The sequence below is a fragment of the Diabrotica virgifera genome, chromosome 1 (assembly GCF_917563875.1).
Source record: "Diabrotica virgifera virgifera chromosome 1, PGI_DIABVI_V3a".
Taxonomy (NCBI): Eukaryota; Metazoa; Arthropoda; class Insecta; order Coleoptera; family Chrysomelidae; genus Diabrotica; species Diabrotica virgifera.
The window spans coordinates 113268191-113289104 of NC_065443.1; the positions used below are offsets into that span (position 1 = coordinate 113268191).

At 34.8% G+C, this 20914-nt stretch overlaps 2 protein-coding genes across 2 annotated transcripts in view; both read right to left on the reverse strand.

Moving 5' to 3' along the window:
- Positions 1 to 17: 17 nt before the first annotated feature.
- LOC126891541 (2-oxoglutarate dehydrogenase-like, mitochondrial) lies at positions 18 to 10863 on the reverse strand. The gene is made up of 7 exons (XM_050660720.1): positions 10788 to 10863; positions 9674 to 9875; positions 8505 to 8755; positions 8147 to 8368; positions 7736 to 7941; positions 3183 to 3346; positions 18 to 117 (listed from the first exon to the last, which is right to left on the reverse strand). Exons 1-7 carry the CDS (start codon positions 10861 to 10863, stop codon positions 18 to 20), a joined length of 1221 nt encoding a protein of 406 aa, XP_050516677.1.
- The window catches only part of LOC114347743 (2-oxoglutarate dehydrogenase complex component E1-like), a 55353-nt gene continuing 44168 nt past the window's right edge, over positions 9730 to 20914 (reverse strand). Inside the window, exons 6-10 of the mRNA XM_028298419.2 lie at positions 19888 to 20023; positions 15336 to 15516; positions 11591 to 11987; positions 10788 to 10901; positions 9730 to 9875 (exon numbers count right to left, since the gene is read on the reverse strand). Coding sequence (XP_028154220.2) covers positions 11635 to 11987; positions 15336 to 15516; positions 19888 to 20023 — 670 coding nt within the window. The 3' untranslated portion in view covers positions 9730 to 9875; positions 10788 to 10901; positions 11591 to 11634. The remainder of the gene's footprint in view (positions 9876 to 10787; positions 10902 to 11590; positions 11988 to 15335; positions 15517 to 19887; positions 20024 to 20914) is intronic.

Sequence of the window (20914 nt, forward strand, 5' to 3'; positions counted from 1 at the left end):
CACTATGTAGAGGAATACTAAAGTCTCGCAGCATCTTCATGCAATTTTTTAACCTCAGCTAGATGCCTGTATCTAAAGCCAGTGGCTGGAGAGGAGGAAACAGCTCTTCCTACATACCTATAAACAAAAAAGATAACAATTAGGTTTAAACAAGCAATTGGACTTCCGTAAGTCCTAGGTTTTTACCCAACGCCCAATGTGACCGCAAGTAGAACCGGAAATCGATATTTGAACTCTTCGTGAACTAATTTTGAGTCATCTTTGCCAAACTTCCGGTTATATCTTTCTAACCGGAAATGATATCAAACCGTAACTAAATATATTCGAGCTCGACTTTTTAATACGAGATGATTGATATATCACACGTACTATCTATTTATGCGACTATGATATAGCACTTCCGGTTACTCCTTTTTAACCGGAAGTGATATAAAACAGGAGGTATACAGTGAGCACGTAATGGTTGGAATAAATTCATTTTTTCATGATTGGGCGATTTTGGAAATAAATCCTGAAACAGTTCGATTTTTAATTTTAAATTATGAATTTTTGGCATATACATATTATCTTACAATCCATCCGGGCGAGATAACGTAATCGATGATTCTTTTAATTGAGAATATGGCTCGTGTGCTAGCTCATTTGAAAGGTTATTCAATTCTCTATATAGTAATAGACATGACCAAACAATATTTCTACAGGGTGTTCAAATTTTTTTTTAATTGAATTAATTGACACAAAGAGAAAAATGAATATACATAATTTATTTAATTCAAAATACATTATTGACTGTTGTCAGAAAACAGGGGAAAATTTATTTCACAAATAAACATTGCTTTTCGCTTAAAAAAATTAAATGTTGAAACTGCCAAAAGGCAGGTGGTTGGCAGCTTATTGAATTTAAGCAAAATACAATATATACATATGTCAAACAAACTGGAACATGAAGTAAAAACCACTTCTATGTAAAAGGTATATTTACTAAAAATTTTTAGAATCCCAATGGATTCAATAAAATGAGTTCATCAGAACGTTTTCAAACCTATCGGTCCATCATCAGTGATTTGAATACTTGCAAAATAGCCCCAGAACCAAACAATGGTTGTGATTATAAATAAATCTACATTATGTTGAAATAAATTTAAAATGGCTAAACGCCGATGTTCAAGGATTAAACCTCTGGGAACATGGTGAAACTCTACCCGAGGACCCAATCAACCATCTTTGGTCAACGATGACTACTAAGCCCAACCCCTTTTTAGTATATACATATGTATTTGTCAAATAAACAGTTTTTCCTGTTTTTGACAGTATGTAGTAAAATGTATCTTGAACTAATACATACATTCTTTTTTTGTCTCAATTAATTTAATTAAAAAATTTTTTTTAGATACCTTGTATAAATAATTATATTAATGTAATAGATGGTTTTGCTTGTTTTCGATTCAGAGGGATGCACAATCGCTGGACAGCTGTTTCCACCATTTCAGGCTTTATCAACAGCGCTAGCGTGCACTCCTCTCTCTGAATCGAAAAACAGCTCAACCATCAATTTAAGGGGAATTTGAAAAATCATTCAAATTCCCATTGAGACGCGATCCAGCGACATCTCTTAACAAATTGAAGAGTCTCAGATGCAGAATCCACCACTTTAATAAAATTAAAATGGTAAATAGTTATTTAAATCTGAGACTTTTCGTGTTGAAAGTTCTTTCTGGTACATCGTTAATCTGCGACTTTTACAATTTATAAGACCGCAGACGACGAATATAGAAAACGAAAAGGACTCCTTGCAATCACATTCCGTTTTCATTCGTCTAGGAAAAGGACAGAAAGGAACTTCCTAGTACTCAAATCTGAGTAAAGATAAAAAGTAAAAGATGGTATTTGCTTGCTTTCGATTCAGAGGGATGCACAATCGCTGGACAGCTGTTTATTCCACCATTTCAGGCTTTATCAACAGCGCTAGCGTGCACTCCTCCTCCTTCTCCTCCTTTTTCGATTCAGAGGAATGCAGGCTAGCGCTCTTGATAAAGCCTTAAATGGTGGAAACAGCTGTCCAGCGATTGTGCATCCCTCTGAATCGAAAACAAGCAAAACCATCTTTTACTTTTCTATCTTTACTCAGATTTGAGTACTAGGAAGTTTCTTTCTGTCCTTTTCCTAGACGAATGAAAACAGAATGTGATTGCAAGGAGTCCTTTTCGTTTTCTATATTCGTCGTCTGCGGTCTTATAAATTGTAAAAGTCGCAGATTAACGATGTACCAGAAAGAACTTTCAACACGAAAAGTCTCAGATTTAAATAACTATTTACCATTTTAATTTTATTAAAGTGGTGGATTCTGCATCTGAGACTCTTCAATTAATTATATTAATGTTTATATTACTGAATGGGGAATTGAACCCCCTTTCAAATGAGTTAGCATACAACCAATATTCTTATTTAAAAAAATCGTCGACTACGTCATCACACCCAGATGGATGACGTCACTAGTATAATAAGTGTGACAAAAAACCATAATTTAAAAATAAAAATGGACCAGTCTTGGGATTTAGTTCCAAAACCGCACATTGACGAAAAAATTAATTTATTCCGACCATTAGGTGCTTATTATTTGAGAGTAAAATAATCGACTCACTTGCTGAATAATTGTACACGTGGAATTTCCTAAATCTGTTGTCCGATTTGAGTGATTTTTTAGTATGTTATAGCCTTATTATTTAAGAAAATCGATGTAATATTATTATTGTTGCTATACAGGTAGGTACAGGTTATTTTATACCGGGTGTAACAATCATACTGTGTTTTTTCTTAAAGTTCGGAACACCATGTAGAGTATTATAGCATATAAAAAATATTTAAATTAAAATTCAATTGTAGGCTTAGGCTTTATTAACATTTTCTTTTTTGACTCATTTGCTTATGTTGGATAATAAAAAATTTAGGTACGTTTAAGAAAAAAAAACACCCTATGATTTTTACACCCGGTATAAAGTGACCTTTACCTGTCTATTAATAATAACATTACATCGATTTTCTTAAATAATAAGGCTGTAACATACTAAAAAAATCACTCGAATCGGACAACAGGTTTAGGAAATTCGAGACGTCTAACGTGTAGAATTCAGCAAGTGAGTCGATTATTTTCTCTCAAGTGTAGTCAAACATTAGGAACTTACGAAACATCTCTAGAATCTTTTAACGATCTCAATATCGTCCTTAAACGAGGTTCCATATGATCCCAGAACCCTTGGTTTTTATGTTCTTCTTGTAACCAACACACTTTCGCTTTAGGGTATTTCTGAAGCTCTTTCTTGACCAGATCAAATGGAAAAGGCGCCAGCTGAAAATAAAATAAAACGTATGATTACATTACATTACATGAGGTGGTGGCAGACAGGTGGTCCAGACAAGGCAAGCTACGAGAACATATATATGACGTGCTCTAACTAATGTGAAGAAAATCGTGTGTAATTATGACATCAAAAATTTGGCTTTACCAAAGATAGGCCATGCACTAGAAAATCTGAATTGGAATATTGTGAGAATCATGCTTGAAGTGATCTTCAGAGAAACTGGCGTACGAATTACTGTGTGTTGCATTAACCAAAAGATGTCGTACCCTTCAAAGACAGTAGATTGTTAATGGACAGCCTAAGTATTGACGTCACAATATTGGGAGGAGCTTATATTTGGCTCCAAACAATTCTGTTTATAATGTTAAACACTCATAAGGAATTTTTAATTTATTGTTTACGTGGTTTGTGTGACAAAATAAGACTTTTCATTTAGGTATTTAGTTAAAGAAACGTGCCAATTAAGAGAGTTTTATTCGTTTTTGCCCAGGTGAGTTAATTTAATGCAATGATTAGAATGTAAACAGTTTTGAGGTTATGTTTATTTTCAATCACTAAGGAATAAAAACCACCTGAGCAAAAACGAATAAAAATCTCTTAATTAACACGTTTCTTTAACGAAATACCTAAATGAAGTCTTATTTTGCCACACAAAGCACATAAATGAAAAATTCCTTATGACCATTTAAGGTTACAAACAAAATTGTTTGGAGCCAATATAAGCTCCTCCCAATTTTGTGACATTTGTGACGTCAGACTTAGGCTGTCCATTCTTCTTGAGGGGTGTGTGTTAGAGCTGGAGACTCATGTAGTTTCCACCACTATGGAGGGCACACGATATGTACTTACTGGAAGCGGAGAGGAGAGGCGTGCGGAAATTGCAGGAATGCCATTAGAATAGAGATGGCGAGTCTAGAGTTTTCCAGAATAATGTTATTTATAATATTTATGCAGCGCATGATGTTATTTTTATTTTGGTGTATAAGATAAATTTAAATTGCGAAGTTGTAAATAAATCGTGAGTTTTATACCGCTACAATACTTCTGAAAGAAAGGTTTTGAGAAGGATATTGGGACTCATTTGCGACAATGGTATGTGGAGAATAAGGTTTAAGCATTATTATAGCAAATTATGCAAAAATACGCTGGGCAGGTCACCTTATAAGAATGGATAACGACAGAATACCTAGTAGACCGCTTGGAATGGAACTATGGTGGGACATCAGCCAGTAGGAAGACCAAGGAAGAGGTGGATGGACGAAGTGAGAACCAATGTTAAGGAGATATTGGGGGTGGATGACTGGATGAAAGCAGTCAGGGACAGCCATACTTGGAGACGCATGTTAGAGAATGCCAGGGCCTACTTGTACTGTATCACCATAGAAGAGAGAGACAGCCTGACCAAAAATGGGTTTCAATTGCACAAGCATATATTAATTAGAAGGATATTATACTTAGAAGTAGAGTAGGATAATACCGAGTGTCCACTTATATTTTCCCCCATTTTAACTGCCCATAACTTCTAAACGGCTCAAGATATAAATATGCGGTTTTCGCTTGAAACTTGAAATGTTTTATTTTAAAAACAAAGTAAGTCATCAATCGAAGTAGCACAGAAAACGACAATAAATATCGTTCCCATACCACCAGATTGACAACAGGTGGAATACTTTCTTTGGTTACAACCTCCCGAGATTTTCAAAAATTATAAATCATACAGGATGCCGAGGAAATTAAGATGAGAGATATTTAAATAATTCACAACCCATCTCCTCAGCGTGGTAAAAGTTTCAACAAGAAAGATTCCTTAGTACTCAACAAAAGAGTAGGTAAATCAATTAAAATGTATAAACATTTTCAATTTCCTTGCAACACGAAAATGCAGCAGCTGCATAATACTCTGGTTAAATCGGAGAGTGCAGGAAGAGTCTATACCAGTTTCGGAGGGTTTTTTTCCTCATCAGTAGTCCCATATCCTCTTCTCTCCGATTTCCCCAGGCATCATACTTTGGGCCTTTCCGAGTTGCAAAGAACGAAATGTCACGGATGTACTATAGAGCCATCTACCGAAAAAGAAAGTAAGTTATCAATCGAAGTAGCACAGAAAACGACAATAAATATCGTTCCCATACCACCAGATTGACAACAAGGTGGAATACTTTCTTTGGTTACAACATCCCGAGATTTTCAAAAATTATAAATCATACAGGATGCCGAGGAAATTAAGATGAGGGAATTTTAAATAATTCACAACCCATCTGCTCAGCGATGACTATTCAGCGATACTTCGATTGGTGACTTACTTTGTTTTTCGGTAGATGGCTCTAGTACATCCGTGACATTTGCAATTTGGAAAGGCCCAAAGTATGATGCCTGGGGAAATCGAAGAGAAGAGGATATGGGACTACTGATGAGGAGGAAAAACCTCCGAGACCGGTATAGACTCTTCCTGCACTCTCCGATTTAACCAGAGTATTATGCAGCTGCTGCATTTTCGTGTTGCAAAGAAATTGAAAATGTTTATACATTTTAATTCATGTACAGACATAGTACTAAGGAATCTTTCTTGTTGGATCTTTAACCACGCTGAGCAGATGGGTTGTGAATTATTCAAAATTCTCTCATCTTAATTTCCTCGGCATCCTGTATGATTTATAATTTTTGAAAATCTCGGGAGGTTGTAACCAAAGAAAGTATTCCACCTGTTGTCAATCTGGAGGTATGGGAACGATATTTGTTGTCGTTTTCTGTGCTACTTCGATTGATGACTTACTTTGTTTTTCGGTAGATGACTCTAGTACATCCGTGACATTTCGTTCTTTGCAATTCGGAAAGGCCCAAAGTATGATATACCTGGGGAAATCGGAGAGAAGAGGGTATGGGACTATGATAAGGAGGAAAAAACCTCCGAAACCGGTATAGACTCTTCCTGATTAGACTCTCCGATTTAACCAGAGTATTTGAGTATTATGCAGCTGCTGCAATTTAGTGTTGCAAAGAACTTGAAAATGTTTATACATTTTTGTTTTATTTTAGTAAAAGTTTTGTTTGAATGGATTGAAATTTTTATATTGCTTTAAAAAAATGGCGGATTTTTGAAAAAAACGTTTTTTTAATGAAACACCCAGTATATTTTTTTGCAAATTGAAAGACCGGCCATTCACCTATCCAGCGATATAAAGTTTTTTTAAATCGGTTGTCAAATGACTGAGTAGTAAATTTTTAAAATGAGAGATGCAGTCTTCAGTGTGGAAATCAAATAACTGAATATGCTTCTTTTCATGAGCATTTTTCAGTGCGTCACAAATGATAGAAAAAAAGGTAAGTCCGTGATAATATACATTTTAGTGACATGACATTTTAGTTAAATCTGACAGTTGTCACATTTTATTTGCAATTTGGCATAAAATCAAATCAATTGTGTTTATTGCATTTATAAAATGGTATTTTCTTTGATTTGTATAGTCTTATAAATTGTACAGATTATATTCGTAGATATATTATATAATTAGTAAATGATGTTTTTTTCGATTATAGCGCCATCTATTGACAACTACAATAAATGTTATAAATGTCACCGACGAAATGTAATCACCGACGTGCGTTTTTTTCTGTCACATGCAATTTAATGCGTTAGAAAGAAATCGAAAAACTGTGACGCACTGAAAGATCTTCATGAGAAAAAGCATATCAATAATTTTGCTTAGTTATTTTATGTTATTTAGTTATGTAATTTCCACGTTGCATCCCTCATTTTAAAAATTAATTACTCAGTCATTTGACAACCGATTTTAAAAAGCATTATATCGCTGGATAGGCGAATGATCATTCTTTTAATTTACAAAAAAATATACTGGGTGTACCTTTAAAAAAAGTCACAACGTTTTTTTTTAAATCCGCCATTTTTTTTCCTAATTGAAAGCGATATAAAAAATTCAGTCCATTCAAACAAAACTTTCACTAAAATAAAACATTTCAGCTAGAACCGCATATATCTATCTCGAGTCGTTTAGAAGTTATAGGCAGTTAAAATGGGGGCAAATATACTTCATGACACCCGGTGTCCACCTATTAAATACTGTTTTTTAACTGTTTTACTGTACCTACAGTCGGAAAAATGAAAGAATACCCATGAACGAACATATAAAACACGCAGTATTTTCCTGTCAACGTGTCACACAAAAAATTGGCCAGATCAAGTACATGTAATTATAATTATTGCATGTACTTGCGCTGGCCAATTTTTGTGTGACACGGTGACAGGAAAATACAGCGTGTTTTATAATGTTCGTTCATGGGTATTCTTTCATTTTTCCTACTGTATATAATATGTTCAATATACATTTTTTTAACGGACAAAGAGAAAGATTTCTTACTTGTTCTATACGAATCATGGCGATTTTAGAATCAACTTTCATTTTCCTAAGAGCTTCCCTTACATCGTAAAATACTTTTCCAGAACAAAACAGGATTTTTTGCACTTCACTGGGTTTTTTCTCATCGTCTGGAATTACTCTTCGGAATTCTGAACCTTCTTTCATATCATCCAAAGAGCTTCTTGCTTCGGGATGCCTCAGCAAAGCTTAAAATATTAGAGAATATTAGTCTCATAGGCGCTTGTTAACGTTTTATACAATATAAAAAGAAACTAGAGCCATATGTGCTCATTGTTGTTGGCGACAATTTTTTTATCCCTTTATATGGTGGAAATAAGATGATTAATAAATGGCAAAATAAAAAGACAATAAAACACTCCATCGAAAAAGCAACTTAATTTGTGTCACTACCTTTTGGTGTCATCATCATCAATGGTTTTCTAAATGGCAATGCCATCTGTCGTCTAATTGCGTGGAAATGATTAGCAGGTACGCTGCAGTATGTGACTATCCAGTTGATTCTCTTCAACTGCTCAAGAAGAGTTTCTCCTTCCTTTGGCATCTCATCTGGATCTTCCGACGCCATGTCTAACAATCTTTCTGGTCGACAACTAGAGTGTTCTGGACCAGCACCTGTAAAAAACAATGCTGTAGTTACCAAAACTCCAAACCAAAACTTGTAAACGCAAACAATTTTACTCATCCACTACAGATAATCACCATACAAACTTCAAATATGGTTTATGTTAAATAATTTAAGTCCTCTTACCTTCCATTCCATGGGGCAATTGTACTATGAATCCAGACTGTCGCGCCCACTTATCTTCCGAACTGGACACCATTTGATCGAAAATAGGCTGAGCGGTATTGGAAAAGTCGCCGAATTGAGCTTCCCAGATGACGATAGCATTAGGATTTACAAAGGAGTATCCATGTTCATAACCCATTACAGCATATTCGGCTAGGGAACTGTTGCAGACGGTGTAAGAGGCTTGGTCTGGGTAAATGTGCTGCAATGGACTATAATCGCATAAAAGCATATATTTAAAAATATATGAAACTGAAGAGTTAAAGAAATTACATACAGTATTGGAAATCTTTTTTCGGAACATAGGAACTGTCAATGCAATAATTTTGATTCTTGCTTTGGCATTAACCAGTGTAAATTTCAAGATAACGTCGAACGTCGCCGTCGCAATGTTTCATATTTAGTTCCTATGTTCCGAAAAAAGATTTCCAATACTGTATGTTGAATATGGAACTACATAATATGTAGTTTGTTCATCTTCCTACTTTTTTATTTTATGCTCTAGTTAACAATTTTCGCTTAACATTCATATTTTTTGACAAATTTCTTATAAAAACTGCAATAATTTTATTTTCTTTTTGACGTGACTATCCGTGACGAATGTTGGCGATCATCATGACAATCTTTATCTTATTTACTGCAGCACGGAAAAGCTGCAAATATATTGTATTCAACCAGGTTCTGACATTCTTTAACCAGGATGTTCTTCTTTCTAGATCTCGCTTTCCAAATATTTTTGGCCTGTAGGAGGGCATATCTGGATCTCAAATGCTTCTAATCTTCTGTACATATTTTTGTCCAAGGTCCACGATTCAACATCATAAAAAAGAACAGAGAAGACGTAGGATTGCAGTACGTCATTCGTACTGCAATCGTGCAGATGCGTACGGCATTCGTCGTATTTTTGGCTCCTGTTTTTTTTTTGAAGTGCAATAAACTCAGAATTCAGCCAATCTGTTGGTATTTCTTAAGAATTGTATTATGTTGTTGAAAATAAAAAAAATGATATGAATTTAATTTGATATGAATTTTAATAAAAAAAAAGTATTTCAAATAGTTTAAACTTACTGGGACATATTGTATTATAAACAAATAGGTATGTGTGTGACACATTGTTTATTATTACTTACCAATATGTTTCATTTGCTACGTCTTGATGGTGATAAACATGATGCCTATGTGAAAAAGTTCCTCTTTCAACATCTTCACCCGTCATTCGTATTGGAATACCTTCTTTTAAAAAGGCACCAAATGCGCAGGCCTCTCCCATGGACCAGTCGACCAGTTTTTTACTATGGAGGTCCTGCCTTCCTTTTAATACTCTTTCAAGGGCTTAAAATAATAAGGTTATAAGTAATTCTATAAAATAATGTGTATGAAGGAAGAAAATATTATAGTTTACTTCAAATACATATGACCCTTAGATGCTTTTAGTTGGAACACAGCAGGAATATATGCAGGAAAGGCTGATTCAGCAGAAAATAATTTAGGGGTACGGGTTCATGGGTCAATTTTCTGAGAGTTTATATTCATGAGAAGCATCATCTTTTTTATTTAGATTTATTTGTTAACAGTGTACCTTTGATGGGTTAATTGAAGATATTGTCTAATATTTCGCAATCGCATGAATGTTTCTTTCGACCAATCCATCTCTTTTTCTCTAGTTTCCTAGTAGGCGAAGTAAATGGTACTTAGGTCCTCTACTTATATGGTCCAAGTATTCTGTTTTTCTCTTCTTTATGATGTTTATGAGCAGACGTTCTGAATTCATCATTTTCATTGGAAGTGTGCGAAACCCACGATATTTTTAGGATCCGTCAATAGCACTACAATTCGAATGCTTCTAATTTGCTAAGCATTGTGATTTTTAATGTCCATATCTCACAATCATATAATAGGATATTCTACACATAATATTTCAGGACTTTCTTGCGAATATGCATCGACGTTTTATCTCCTCTCCATTAAGAGAAAGCAGGCCTTGACCTATATTAATATTTCTAACTGCCATCCACATTGCCTTTGAACATTTCAAAGAGTTTATAGGTACTGACAATGTAGGTATATCTGGAGTCAATTTTGGAGTGGGAAATAAAAATTAATGATACTAGATGCAACTTCATAGAAGGATTAAACTATAAAAAGTAATGCAAAAGACACAAACGTGGAAAGAAAATGAATAAAAATTCTAGTGTAGTTATGGATGACAAATATTGAAGTCTTCAGACAAAATTGGATATTTACATTTAGCCAGAGCAAATTTTGCTGAAGGTGGTGGATGATTTGATACAACTTTGCAGATATGATCCAGAACTGCCATTGGAACACCGGTTGGTTGTATTTTGGAAGTATCTTTGCCTAAAAAAAAATTAGGTTTAGAAAACTATATACAGTTGAGTCCCCGAATCTTTATCCGTGCGTGCGTCATCATTTAAAGCATACGAAATAAGTCGATGATAAGTCGGAAATTGAAATTTACTACACGCAATAGCAAGTCACTTACTGTCACTTGCTGTTGCGTTTAACAAATTTCAATTTTCGACTTATCATCCACTTATTTCGTATGCTTTAAATGATGATGCACGGGTAAAGGTTCAGGGACTCAACTGTAATCTCTATCCTAAGTTTACAATCCCTTATATTAAAAGAGATTTTAAATAGTATTTAAGATTTGACGATATTATACAGAACTGAATATTGGACTGTTAAAAAGAAAGAGAAACAACGGATGCATGTGGCGCACATGAGAGTGCTTAGATGGATGCGTGGAGTGACAAAGAAGAAAAGAAATAACCAGGAAATCAGAGGACGTTGCCTAGGTTACAACTAAAATAACAAAAAACATTGTGTTGAGTGTGGTTAAAGTTTAGCAAAATCATTTTTGAAGTCCGCGAGCGGGATAGAAATAGATTTTACCACATGGGACGTTTCAGCAGCTGACAAGAGGTGGAAAATTATGACATTTCATGCCAATTATAGAAAAATATTTAATTTGACTGACATAATTAATCATAAATTTTCTCATAGCCAAAAATATTCATATTGACCTTGGTAGAATCCTTCCCATGGAGTATCAAGCCAATCATGTAAACTAATATGTTTTTTCTTCCTTTGCCTTCTGAAATTCTTTCTCTAGCATCGCCAAGTACTCGTCTTTGACAGCTTTCAGTTCCTGTGGTGACATGATATTCTCTTTTAGACATTTCGCTTCATACATTTCGTAGCATGTCTTCATTTTGGCGATTCTCTTGTATAGTACCGGCGAGGTAAATGTGGGGTCGTCGACTTCCTGGTGGCCATGTCTTCTGTATCCCACCAGGTCGATCATCACGTCTCTGTGAAACTTGTTTCTCCATTCGGAAGCAACCTTAGCTACGTGGATGCATTTTTCCGGGTAGTCGGCGTTGACGTGGAAAACTGGAGCATTTATGGAGCGACCAATATCTGAAAGAAAAAGCAGAATTATAAGAATTGGTTATGAAAGAGATATTACATAGAAGCATTAGACCCGAAAATAGACGCGAATATTCTTTGAGGTGGCCAAACGAATAATTTATTTATTTTCTTCTTCTTCATGTTTCCTTAATAGGCTCGCGCCTGTTCCATCTTAGGATGCCTCCTCATTAGATATCCAGGTTGTCACTCCATCACTTCCTTGGCCTTCCTATACTCCTTCGGCCGTTTGGTGATCTGTCTCGTCTATCTTTACTCTCCCATTCTGCTTATATGGATATACCAATATTTTTTAAGTGTTCAGTCATTTATGTTTCCTATATTACAGCTTTGCTTGAGGTCTGTGCTACGTTGTCTGTCCCACCATGATTTTCCTGTGATATCTCGGACTATTTTCATTTCACACGTTTCCATCAGTCTTTATGTCTTGGTGGTGTCAGATCTTGTTTCCGCACTGTAAGGCATAATTGACCTAACTACTGTCCTATAAATCTTGGTCTTTGTTTCTGTCCGTAGATGTGTGTTGCGCCAGATAGTGTGTTTAAGACACCCTGCTATTTTGTTGGCTTTGTTTATTTGTTGGGCAACTTCCACTTCTGTGTCTTCATAACTGTGCATTTGTAGGCTACCAGGTAGCTGATACTTCTTTCTTGCTAGATTATTAAAGAAGTATTTTTATTTATAATTATAAGAAATCCAGGTACGGATTAAAAAATATTGGTAAAATATTCCGACCCAAAAACAACACTCTGTACATTTGGCATTCCCATAAAAGATGGAAAACATAATATGTTGTGAAATAAAAAGAGATGAAACTAGTAGAGGTGGGAAATTATCGGTATAAATTATAAATTTACATTATATTACGATATTTCCCACCTTTAGCTATAGTTGACTTCACTCATAATATTATACGTATGACGGTTAGTGTGACGTTTAGTAAAAGATTTTAGTTGAGTTATTTTTATTATCAGTTTGATTTATAATTAAAATGGCTACCAATTAATAATTTTTTTAATAGCATCTGTGTTAATTTATTCAACCATTTGTTCTAATATGGGAAATTAAAATAAAATGTTTTTCGACGTCATACCGATAATTATCACTGAAGTCAACTACAACTACATAGTTCTTAGGGTAATGTATAAAGGTAAATTTACAGGTTTATACCGATAATTTCCCACCTCTACTTGCTTCATCTCTTTTTATTTCACAACTTATTATTTTTTCCATCTTTTGCGTTATTTTGCCGGATATTAGCGCGCTCATCACTGTATAAAAAAGGTTCACCGAAAGGTTGCAGTAACTACCGTACTGTAGCATTAATGTTCCACGCGAGCAAGGTTTCTAACTATCATCAATGAAAGACTATCATCAATTTCTTATCTTACTACAGATTCCCAAACAATAATGCGGATTCGCCACAAGTTGAGGAACAAGAGAGCACATTCTTAATATTCGTCAAATTATCGAAAAATCTCGAAAGTGAAACATAGAAGCATGCTTTGTTGACTACTCCAAGGTCTTCGGTAACGTAAAATGGGATAAAGTATGGCATATACTTAGAGAAATGCGTACGCCAGAACATCTAATCTATTTATTACAAGAAATTTACAGTCGGAAAAATGAAAGAATACCCATGAACGATCACATCAATCACTTATTTTGTATTTGCTGTCTTTTTCTATAAATAACAAACGTTTGTTTGCTATAACAGCCAAACTCACAAAAATATGGAAGAACACTGACATTAAAATTACGTCTTGTTCGAACATTCACATTTCCTCTCACTTGGAACTTGGACCATCAAAATGTCGATTCAAAGCGTATAATGGCATTTAAAATGTGGGTCTACAGTAGAATGTGGCACATACCATGGACCGCACATCGCACAAAGAAATAATTCAATACTAGCAAAACTTAACATAAAAAGTAAATTCATCACAACTATCAACCAAAATATACTGAGATATTTTGGACATATAACTAGAAGAAGAGAAGGCATCGTAGCGGTTATGCCACTGATCCTTTAAATTAATTAAATTAAATAAAAGGCATACAGTTCCCTTCCTGATGAGAACAAAAGAGTTCGAAATGGTCCATAGAAAGATTGTAATGATCTCTGAATCGAAATTAAATATAATGCCTTTTATCTACCTACGGTTTTACTCACGTATCGAGTACTAGGAAGCAGATTTGTTGATCTTTACCTCGGTGAATTGATATGTTGTGGAGTGCAACTATGTAGACCCCCCATGTCTATACATTCATCACCCTTTATTCCTTGCAATTTTTAGAAGGATGGGAATAGGTATAAGAGAGAATCTGTTTCCGAATTAAGAAGTCCAAAGATTTTATTATTTTTAAACATTTACAGTCGAACCCGCTTATTAGAATACCGGTTAAAGGAATATCCCGGTTTAAGGAATAAAAATGTGAGGTCCCAAAATGGTTTTACTATGCACATATGATCGGTTATTAGAATATCCCTGTTATAGGAATACCTTTGCTTGGCACGAAGGCTATTCCAATAAGCGGGTTCGACTGTATTGGTTTGAAAATGGAGTCTTTTGGGTTTCGACATTTTTTTAATTAAATTAACTTTAGATTAATTCAATTAAAATTAATCATTAAAATTAGACTAATATTATCCCTTCTTGATACGCTACTGACCGAATTTGAAAGGCATTTCCCCGCAAGGGGCGATGTGGGCTCCACGTTGTACTTCATTTTGTAACACAATACTCTGGCTATTGTGATTTGGAAAGAGTAAGGACTTACAAATTAAAGAAGAAACATGAGAGAAGTATTTAAAGAGATTAATAAAGAATGGCTTAGCTTAGAAGAACAAATTAAAACGGTCGGAGAGACACAAAATCTCAAGTGAGGATTCGGGCTAGCTTTACTACACTGGAGATTTGCTTTGTGATATAAAAACAGATTTTGGATAATGAAATGATATAAACAAGGAAGAAAATGAGACCTTTTAATACAAAAACTTAATGCAACTAGATAAGATCACTGGAAATATAATGGTATGAAAAGTACGATAAGCAGAGATATGGAGTAGCTAAGAAACATACTATGGGCGCGAAATCAAGACAAGCTTGAGAATTTTAAAGTAATAGAAACGAACGATAGTTGAAGGCAACGTAGCGGGCAAAAAGTCCAGAGGAAGATCTCCAGTACGATGGTCAAACCAAATAAAGAACATGACTGGTTACTTATTTCCCGGAGCAAAACAACACGCACAGGAGAGAGATAATTGGACAGAAATGGTCAAACAAATTACATAACGTCTTACATTCTTACGAAGGACAAAAATAGAGGAGGACTTACCTGTACAATACGGTGAAGAACCGGAAACTGCTCGAAGAGTAGTAAATCCAATTTGATTATTTGCAACTACATGGATAATTCCATGAGTGGTGTAACAGGGCAGTTCAGACATGTTCATTAATTCAAAATGTACGCCTTGTCCTCTAACAGCTGCATCGCCATGAATTAGAATGGCCATCACCTGAAGTAAATAAAATACAGGAAAGGATGGTCAAGAATCCGGTAGTTGTTTATGCTATCTTTAAACGGTCTGTGTATTTGTATCTGTGTGGTCAAATTTTAGCTAGATATGCAGGAATATGAGGACGAAACACAGTTTGTCAAACTTTTTCCTACGTTTGACAAATTAAGTATACCTGTGGATGAGTGGATGTTTGGAAGGCTCTAGCGGGGAAAGGGTTGATGTGTTACGGCAAATGATGAGTGGGATATCTTAGAAAGAAAGGATGCACAATGCATGGAAGGAGAGCGTGATGATATTACTATTGTTTATATAGTAATAGCATTGTTTATATAGGGATAGTTGGTCAGCCCAATAGGGAAATTTGTTTGATTCAAATTGAGACAGTCACCAGATGTCCCCACAATTTCTGTCAGGATCGCAACGTCTCGATTAACTACGATAATTCCAAAATGCATAGACACCAAGTTGGATTCGATCCTATTCATAAAACACCAACTCGCATATGGAAGAATATATTTAGAAGTTGAATTAATGATGCTATGCTGTTACCTATATGCATAAATGTATAGTAGCATATACAGGGTGTTTCATTAATAATTGTCCATATAGTAACTGGAGAAACCTTAGCACAAAATACGAAGATTTAACCTAAAACGCTTACATAAAATGTGGTTACTTACTGAGTTACAGGGTGTTTTATCTAAAAATTTAAAAATTATTTTTGCTCATCATTTTAATACTATTTGACGTATCCTTTTCATACTTGGCAGAAAGTGCGACTAGTATACACCCTTTCTAAATTATGATAAACAAACGTTTATAGCTACTACCAGAGACGTACGACAGGGGATAGTGAATGATTGACCCTTCTCAAATTCTACGCCACTGGAGGAATTACTATTTTAGTGCCATTTTTGGATTCACCAATACTTTCTACGTACATAATATACTCTTCATTGGTAACGATAAAGTCATTAGTTTTCGAGATATTTGAAGTTAAATATGACACGGCACATTTATTTTGATTAATTTATGATATGATTATTATGATTAAAATTTAAAAATTATATGTACCCAGTACTTTAAAGCTATTTGGCGTATCCTTATAATACTTGGCAGAAAGTGTAGATACTGCACACCCTACTAAATTAAGATAAACAAACGTTTCTAGCTACTACCAGAGGCGTACGACAGGGGGTACTGGCTGGTTGACCCTTCCCAAATTCTACGTAACTGAGGAAATTGCTATTTTAGTGTAATTTTTTTATTTTCCAATACTATTTATGTAAATAATATACACTTCATTCGTAACGATAAAATTATTCGTTTTCGAGATAAGTATTTGAAATTAAAAATGAAGCGACACAATACATTAATCAAAATAACCGTGTCGTTTCATTTTTAACTTCAAATATCTCGAAAATTAATAACTTTATCGTTACGAATGAAGGGTATATTATTTTCATAGAAAGTATTGGTGAATCCAAAAATTGAACTAAAATAGCAATTCCGCCAGTGGCGTAGAATTTGGAAAGGGTCAACCATTCACTTTCTCCCGTCGTACGCCTTTGGTTATAGCCAGAAACGTTTGTTTAACATAATTTAGTAGTTTGTACAGTGCCTATACTTCCTGCCAAATATGAAACATATACGTTGAATAGTTTTAAAATTCTGAGCAAAAATAGTTTTTAAATTTTTAGATAAAACACCGTGTAACTCAGTAAGGAACCACATTTTATTTAAGTGTTTTAGGTTAAATCTTCGTATTTTGTGCTAAGGTTTCTCCAGTTACTATATGGACAATTATTAATGAAAAACCCTGTACATATTTGCATATATTTATTTTTCTTAATATATATGCGAGTTGGTGTGTCATGAATAGGATCGTATCCAACATGGTGTCTATGCACTTTGGATTTATCGTAGTTATGCGTATTTATTCGTTGCGTTTGCCAACTATTACTATACAGGGTGTCCCGAAAAGAATGGTCATAAATTATACCACACATTCTGGTGTCAAAAATAGTTCGATTGAACCTAACTTACCTTAGTACAAATGTGATCATAAAATAAGTTACAGCCCTTTGAAGTTACAAAATAAAAATCGATTTTTTTCAATATATCGAAAACTATTAGAGATTTTTTATTGAAAATAGACATGTCTCATTATTATGGCAGGAACATCTTAAAATAAAATTATAGTGAAATTTGTCCACCCCATAAAAATGTTATGGGGGTTTTGTTCCCTTAAACCCCCCAAACTTTTGTGTACGTTCCAATTAATTCATTATTGTGGTACCATTAGTTCAACACAGCATTTTGAAAACTTTTTTGCCTCTTAATATTTTTTCGATAAGCCAGTTTTTATCGAGATGCGCTTATTTTTTAATATTTTTACATAAAAAATTTATGGGGGTTTTGTTCCTTTAAACCCCCCAAATGTTTGTGTACGTTCCAATTAAACTATTATTGTGGTACCATTAATTAAACACAGTGATTTTAAAACTTTTTTGCCTTTTAGTCTTTTTTTGATAAGTCGCCTTTTATCGAGATGTGGCTTCTTTTTCAAAATACACCTAAAAATGTAAATTATAAATAAATTTTCAGATTATTATTAACAGGACTATAATCGTACTTAACCATATACAAATATGTGGTGGATTCGAAAAATATTCAAAATATCTCGATAAACACTGGCTTATCGAAAAAGTACTAAGAGGCAAGAAAGTTTTAAAAAGATTGTTTTTAACTAATGGTGCCACACTAATGAATTAATTGGAACGTACACAAAAGTTTGGGGGGGGGGGGGGTTTAAGGGAACAAAACCCCCATAAAATTTTTATGGGGTGCACAAATTTCATTTTAATTTTTTATTAAGATGTTGCTGCCATATGAATGTCACATGTCCATTTTCAATAAAAAATCTCTAAGAGTTTTCGATATATGAAAAAAAATCGATTTTCATTTTGTAACTTCAATGGGCTGTAACTTTTTTTGTGTGCACTATTGTATATATACCACAGAATCTGTGGTATAATTTATGACCAATCTTTTCGGGACACCCTGTATAAACAATATTACTGTATAAAGATAAAACGGACATTCAGGACTGTGAGAATTGTAGATGGACAAAGGTAATGTCGCACACAATGAAAATTTGGGAGAGAACTGTAGAACAAAGGTTAAAGATGGACATCAGTAGGAGGAGAACAGTTTGGGTTTATGCCAGGAAAAAAACAACGGATGCCTTGTTTGCTTTGAGACAGTTGATGATAGAAAAATACGGTGAGAATAAAAGGGAGCTACATTTTGTATTTATAGATCTTGAGGAGACGTACGACACAGTTCCTAGAAAAGGGCTATGTAGATGTATGCGAAAGAAATGGGTTCCTAAAAAGTTTGCAAGGCTCGTGAAGGATATGAGGGAGCATAGGATATGAGGGAGCGTTCACCAAAGTAAGGACTTATATCGCAGTGACCGAAAGTTTTGCAGTGAAATGGCGGTGGGTTTGCGTCAAGGTTCTTCACTGAGTACCCACCTGTTTAATCATGTTATGGATGTATTGCCAGTGAAGGTAAGAGAGGGTACATGGTCAATGCTCTTTGCGGATGATATCGCGTTAGTGGAGGAAGGCAACGAAATTTTGGTGGATAAGTTGGAAGATTGGAGAAGGGCTATTGAAGAGGGAGCACATAAGGTTGGCAGGTGGAAAAGGAAGTATATGTGGTTGGACGGAAAGGGAATGGTTAGGGAAATCGAATTACTTGGAAAAAACTAGGACGAGTAGGCGAATTTAAATACCTTGGCTCCTGCATAACGCAAAATGGGACAGTAGATCCAGAAATTGCCCACAGAATACAGGCTGCTTGGTTTAACTGGAGGCCACTGAGCCGAAGGTACTCTGTGATCTAAAAATCGGGGAACGGCCGAAATGAAAGATATAAAAGCGTGTGGTGAGGCTTGCGTTGGTGTAGGGGGTGAATTATGACCTGCAAAGAAGGTTCAAGAAAAGAAGATGGAGCTAGTTGACTTGATAAGGTCACGGAGAATGATGGGTAAGAATATAAGAGACAATATCGGGAACGACTTAATTAGAGAAAGAGCCAAAGTGACCACAGTCTCAAAAAGTTTCAGCACAAAGACTGCAATGGTTTGGTCACGTCAGACGTAGAAATGAGAACTATGTGGGATGAAGAATAGAGCTCTTAGAGGTAAAGGAAAACCGAGGAGAAGATGGAAAGACTGTGTAGCACAGAACTTAAGAGAGAAAGGTTTAAATGAAGACGATACGATGGACAGGAATGGGGAAGAACAGATCGATTAATGTTGATTAATTAAGGTTAAATTGATTTAAAACCTAATGTTACCTTATTTCCGTGGACGTCCCCTTTGAAGAATTGTTCAGCGCGAACTTTTCCTACGGTTGCTGGAACGGCACTACCTAAATGGGAAGGATTAGCCAACACGACGAGCTTAACGTTTTTATTTGAAGCTCGATTCATCCTAAAAACAGATGTTTTCTAGAAAACATTTCTTTGGTGTTTTCATACAATGATAATCTGACTAGTTAGACTAATACCTATATCTAATACTCAATTTAATTCGAAGTAAGATTTATTCAACGCAGGTTTTATATCAATATCATACTGTTACGACAGTTCCGTAGGATTTATTCCATACAGAAAAAGTCCGCCATTTTTATATCTGATTGACTTGAAGAAAGCATTTGACAAAGTAAGACTCAAAGATGTAATCCATCTTCTGTATAATAGAGAAGTTCCCCTAGCCTAGATATCATAAAAAAATTGAAAACATCTAGCAAAACAACAAAATGGAAGTCACCATAGATGGTCAACTTACAGAACCTATAGACATGGGCCTGGAGATAAGACAGAAGAACTCATTGAGTTCTATGTTCTTCAATTTAATCATAGATGAAATCATCAAAAGCCTTAACAAAGGAAGAGGATACAGAATGGGAAACAAAGAAATAAAAATACACTGTTACACAGATGACGCAATACTGATGGCCAAAGATGCAGATAGTCTGCAGAGATTCGTCCACAGTTTTAACACAAGAGCAAAAGAATTTAATATGACAATTTCATCTCAGGAATATCAAACAATAACTCAGGAAACTCACTCTAATCAGTAAAGAACCAATCAAATGCAAAATAAAAATTGATGGCATAAGTATTGAACAAGTAATGGAAATAAAATACCTTGGAATTACACTGTCCAGCTATGGAGACATGGACAAAGAAGTGAGAACCAATTAAGTACAAAAGGCAAATAGACTGGCAGGATGCCTTAATAACACTATATGGCGAAACCGATATATTAACACATAGAGATATAAAGTCAAGAATTTATAAAGCCCGTTTAAGACCAATA

Coding starts and splice junctions, on each gene's coding strand:
- LOC126891541 (XM_050660720.1), bottom strand. CDS start 10,863: ATGGCAGTTCTGGATCATATCTGCAAAGTTGTATCAAATCATCCACCA. Junction 9,876..10,787: donor AAAATTTGCTCTGGCTAAAT/GTAAATATCCAA, acceptor TATTATTTTAAG/CCCTTGAAAGAGTATTAAAA. Junction 3,347..7,735: donor CCATGATTCGTATAGAACAA/GTAAGAAATCTT, acceptor TTTTATTTTCAG/CTGGCGCCTTTTCCATTTGA.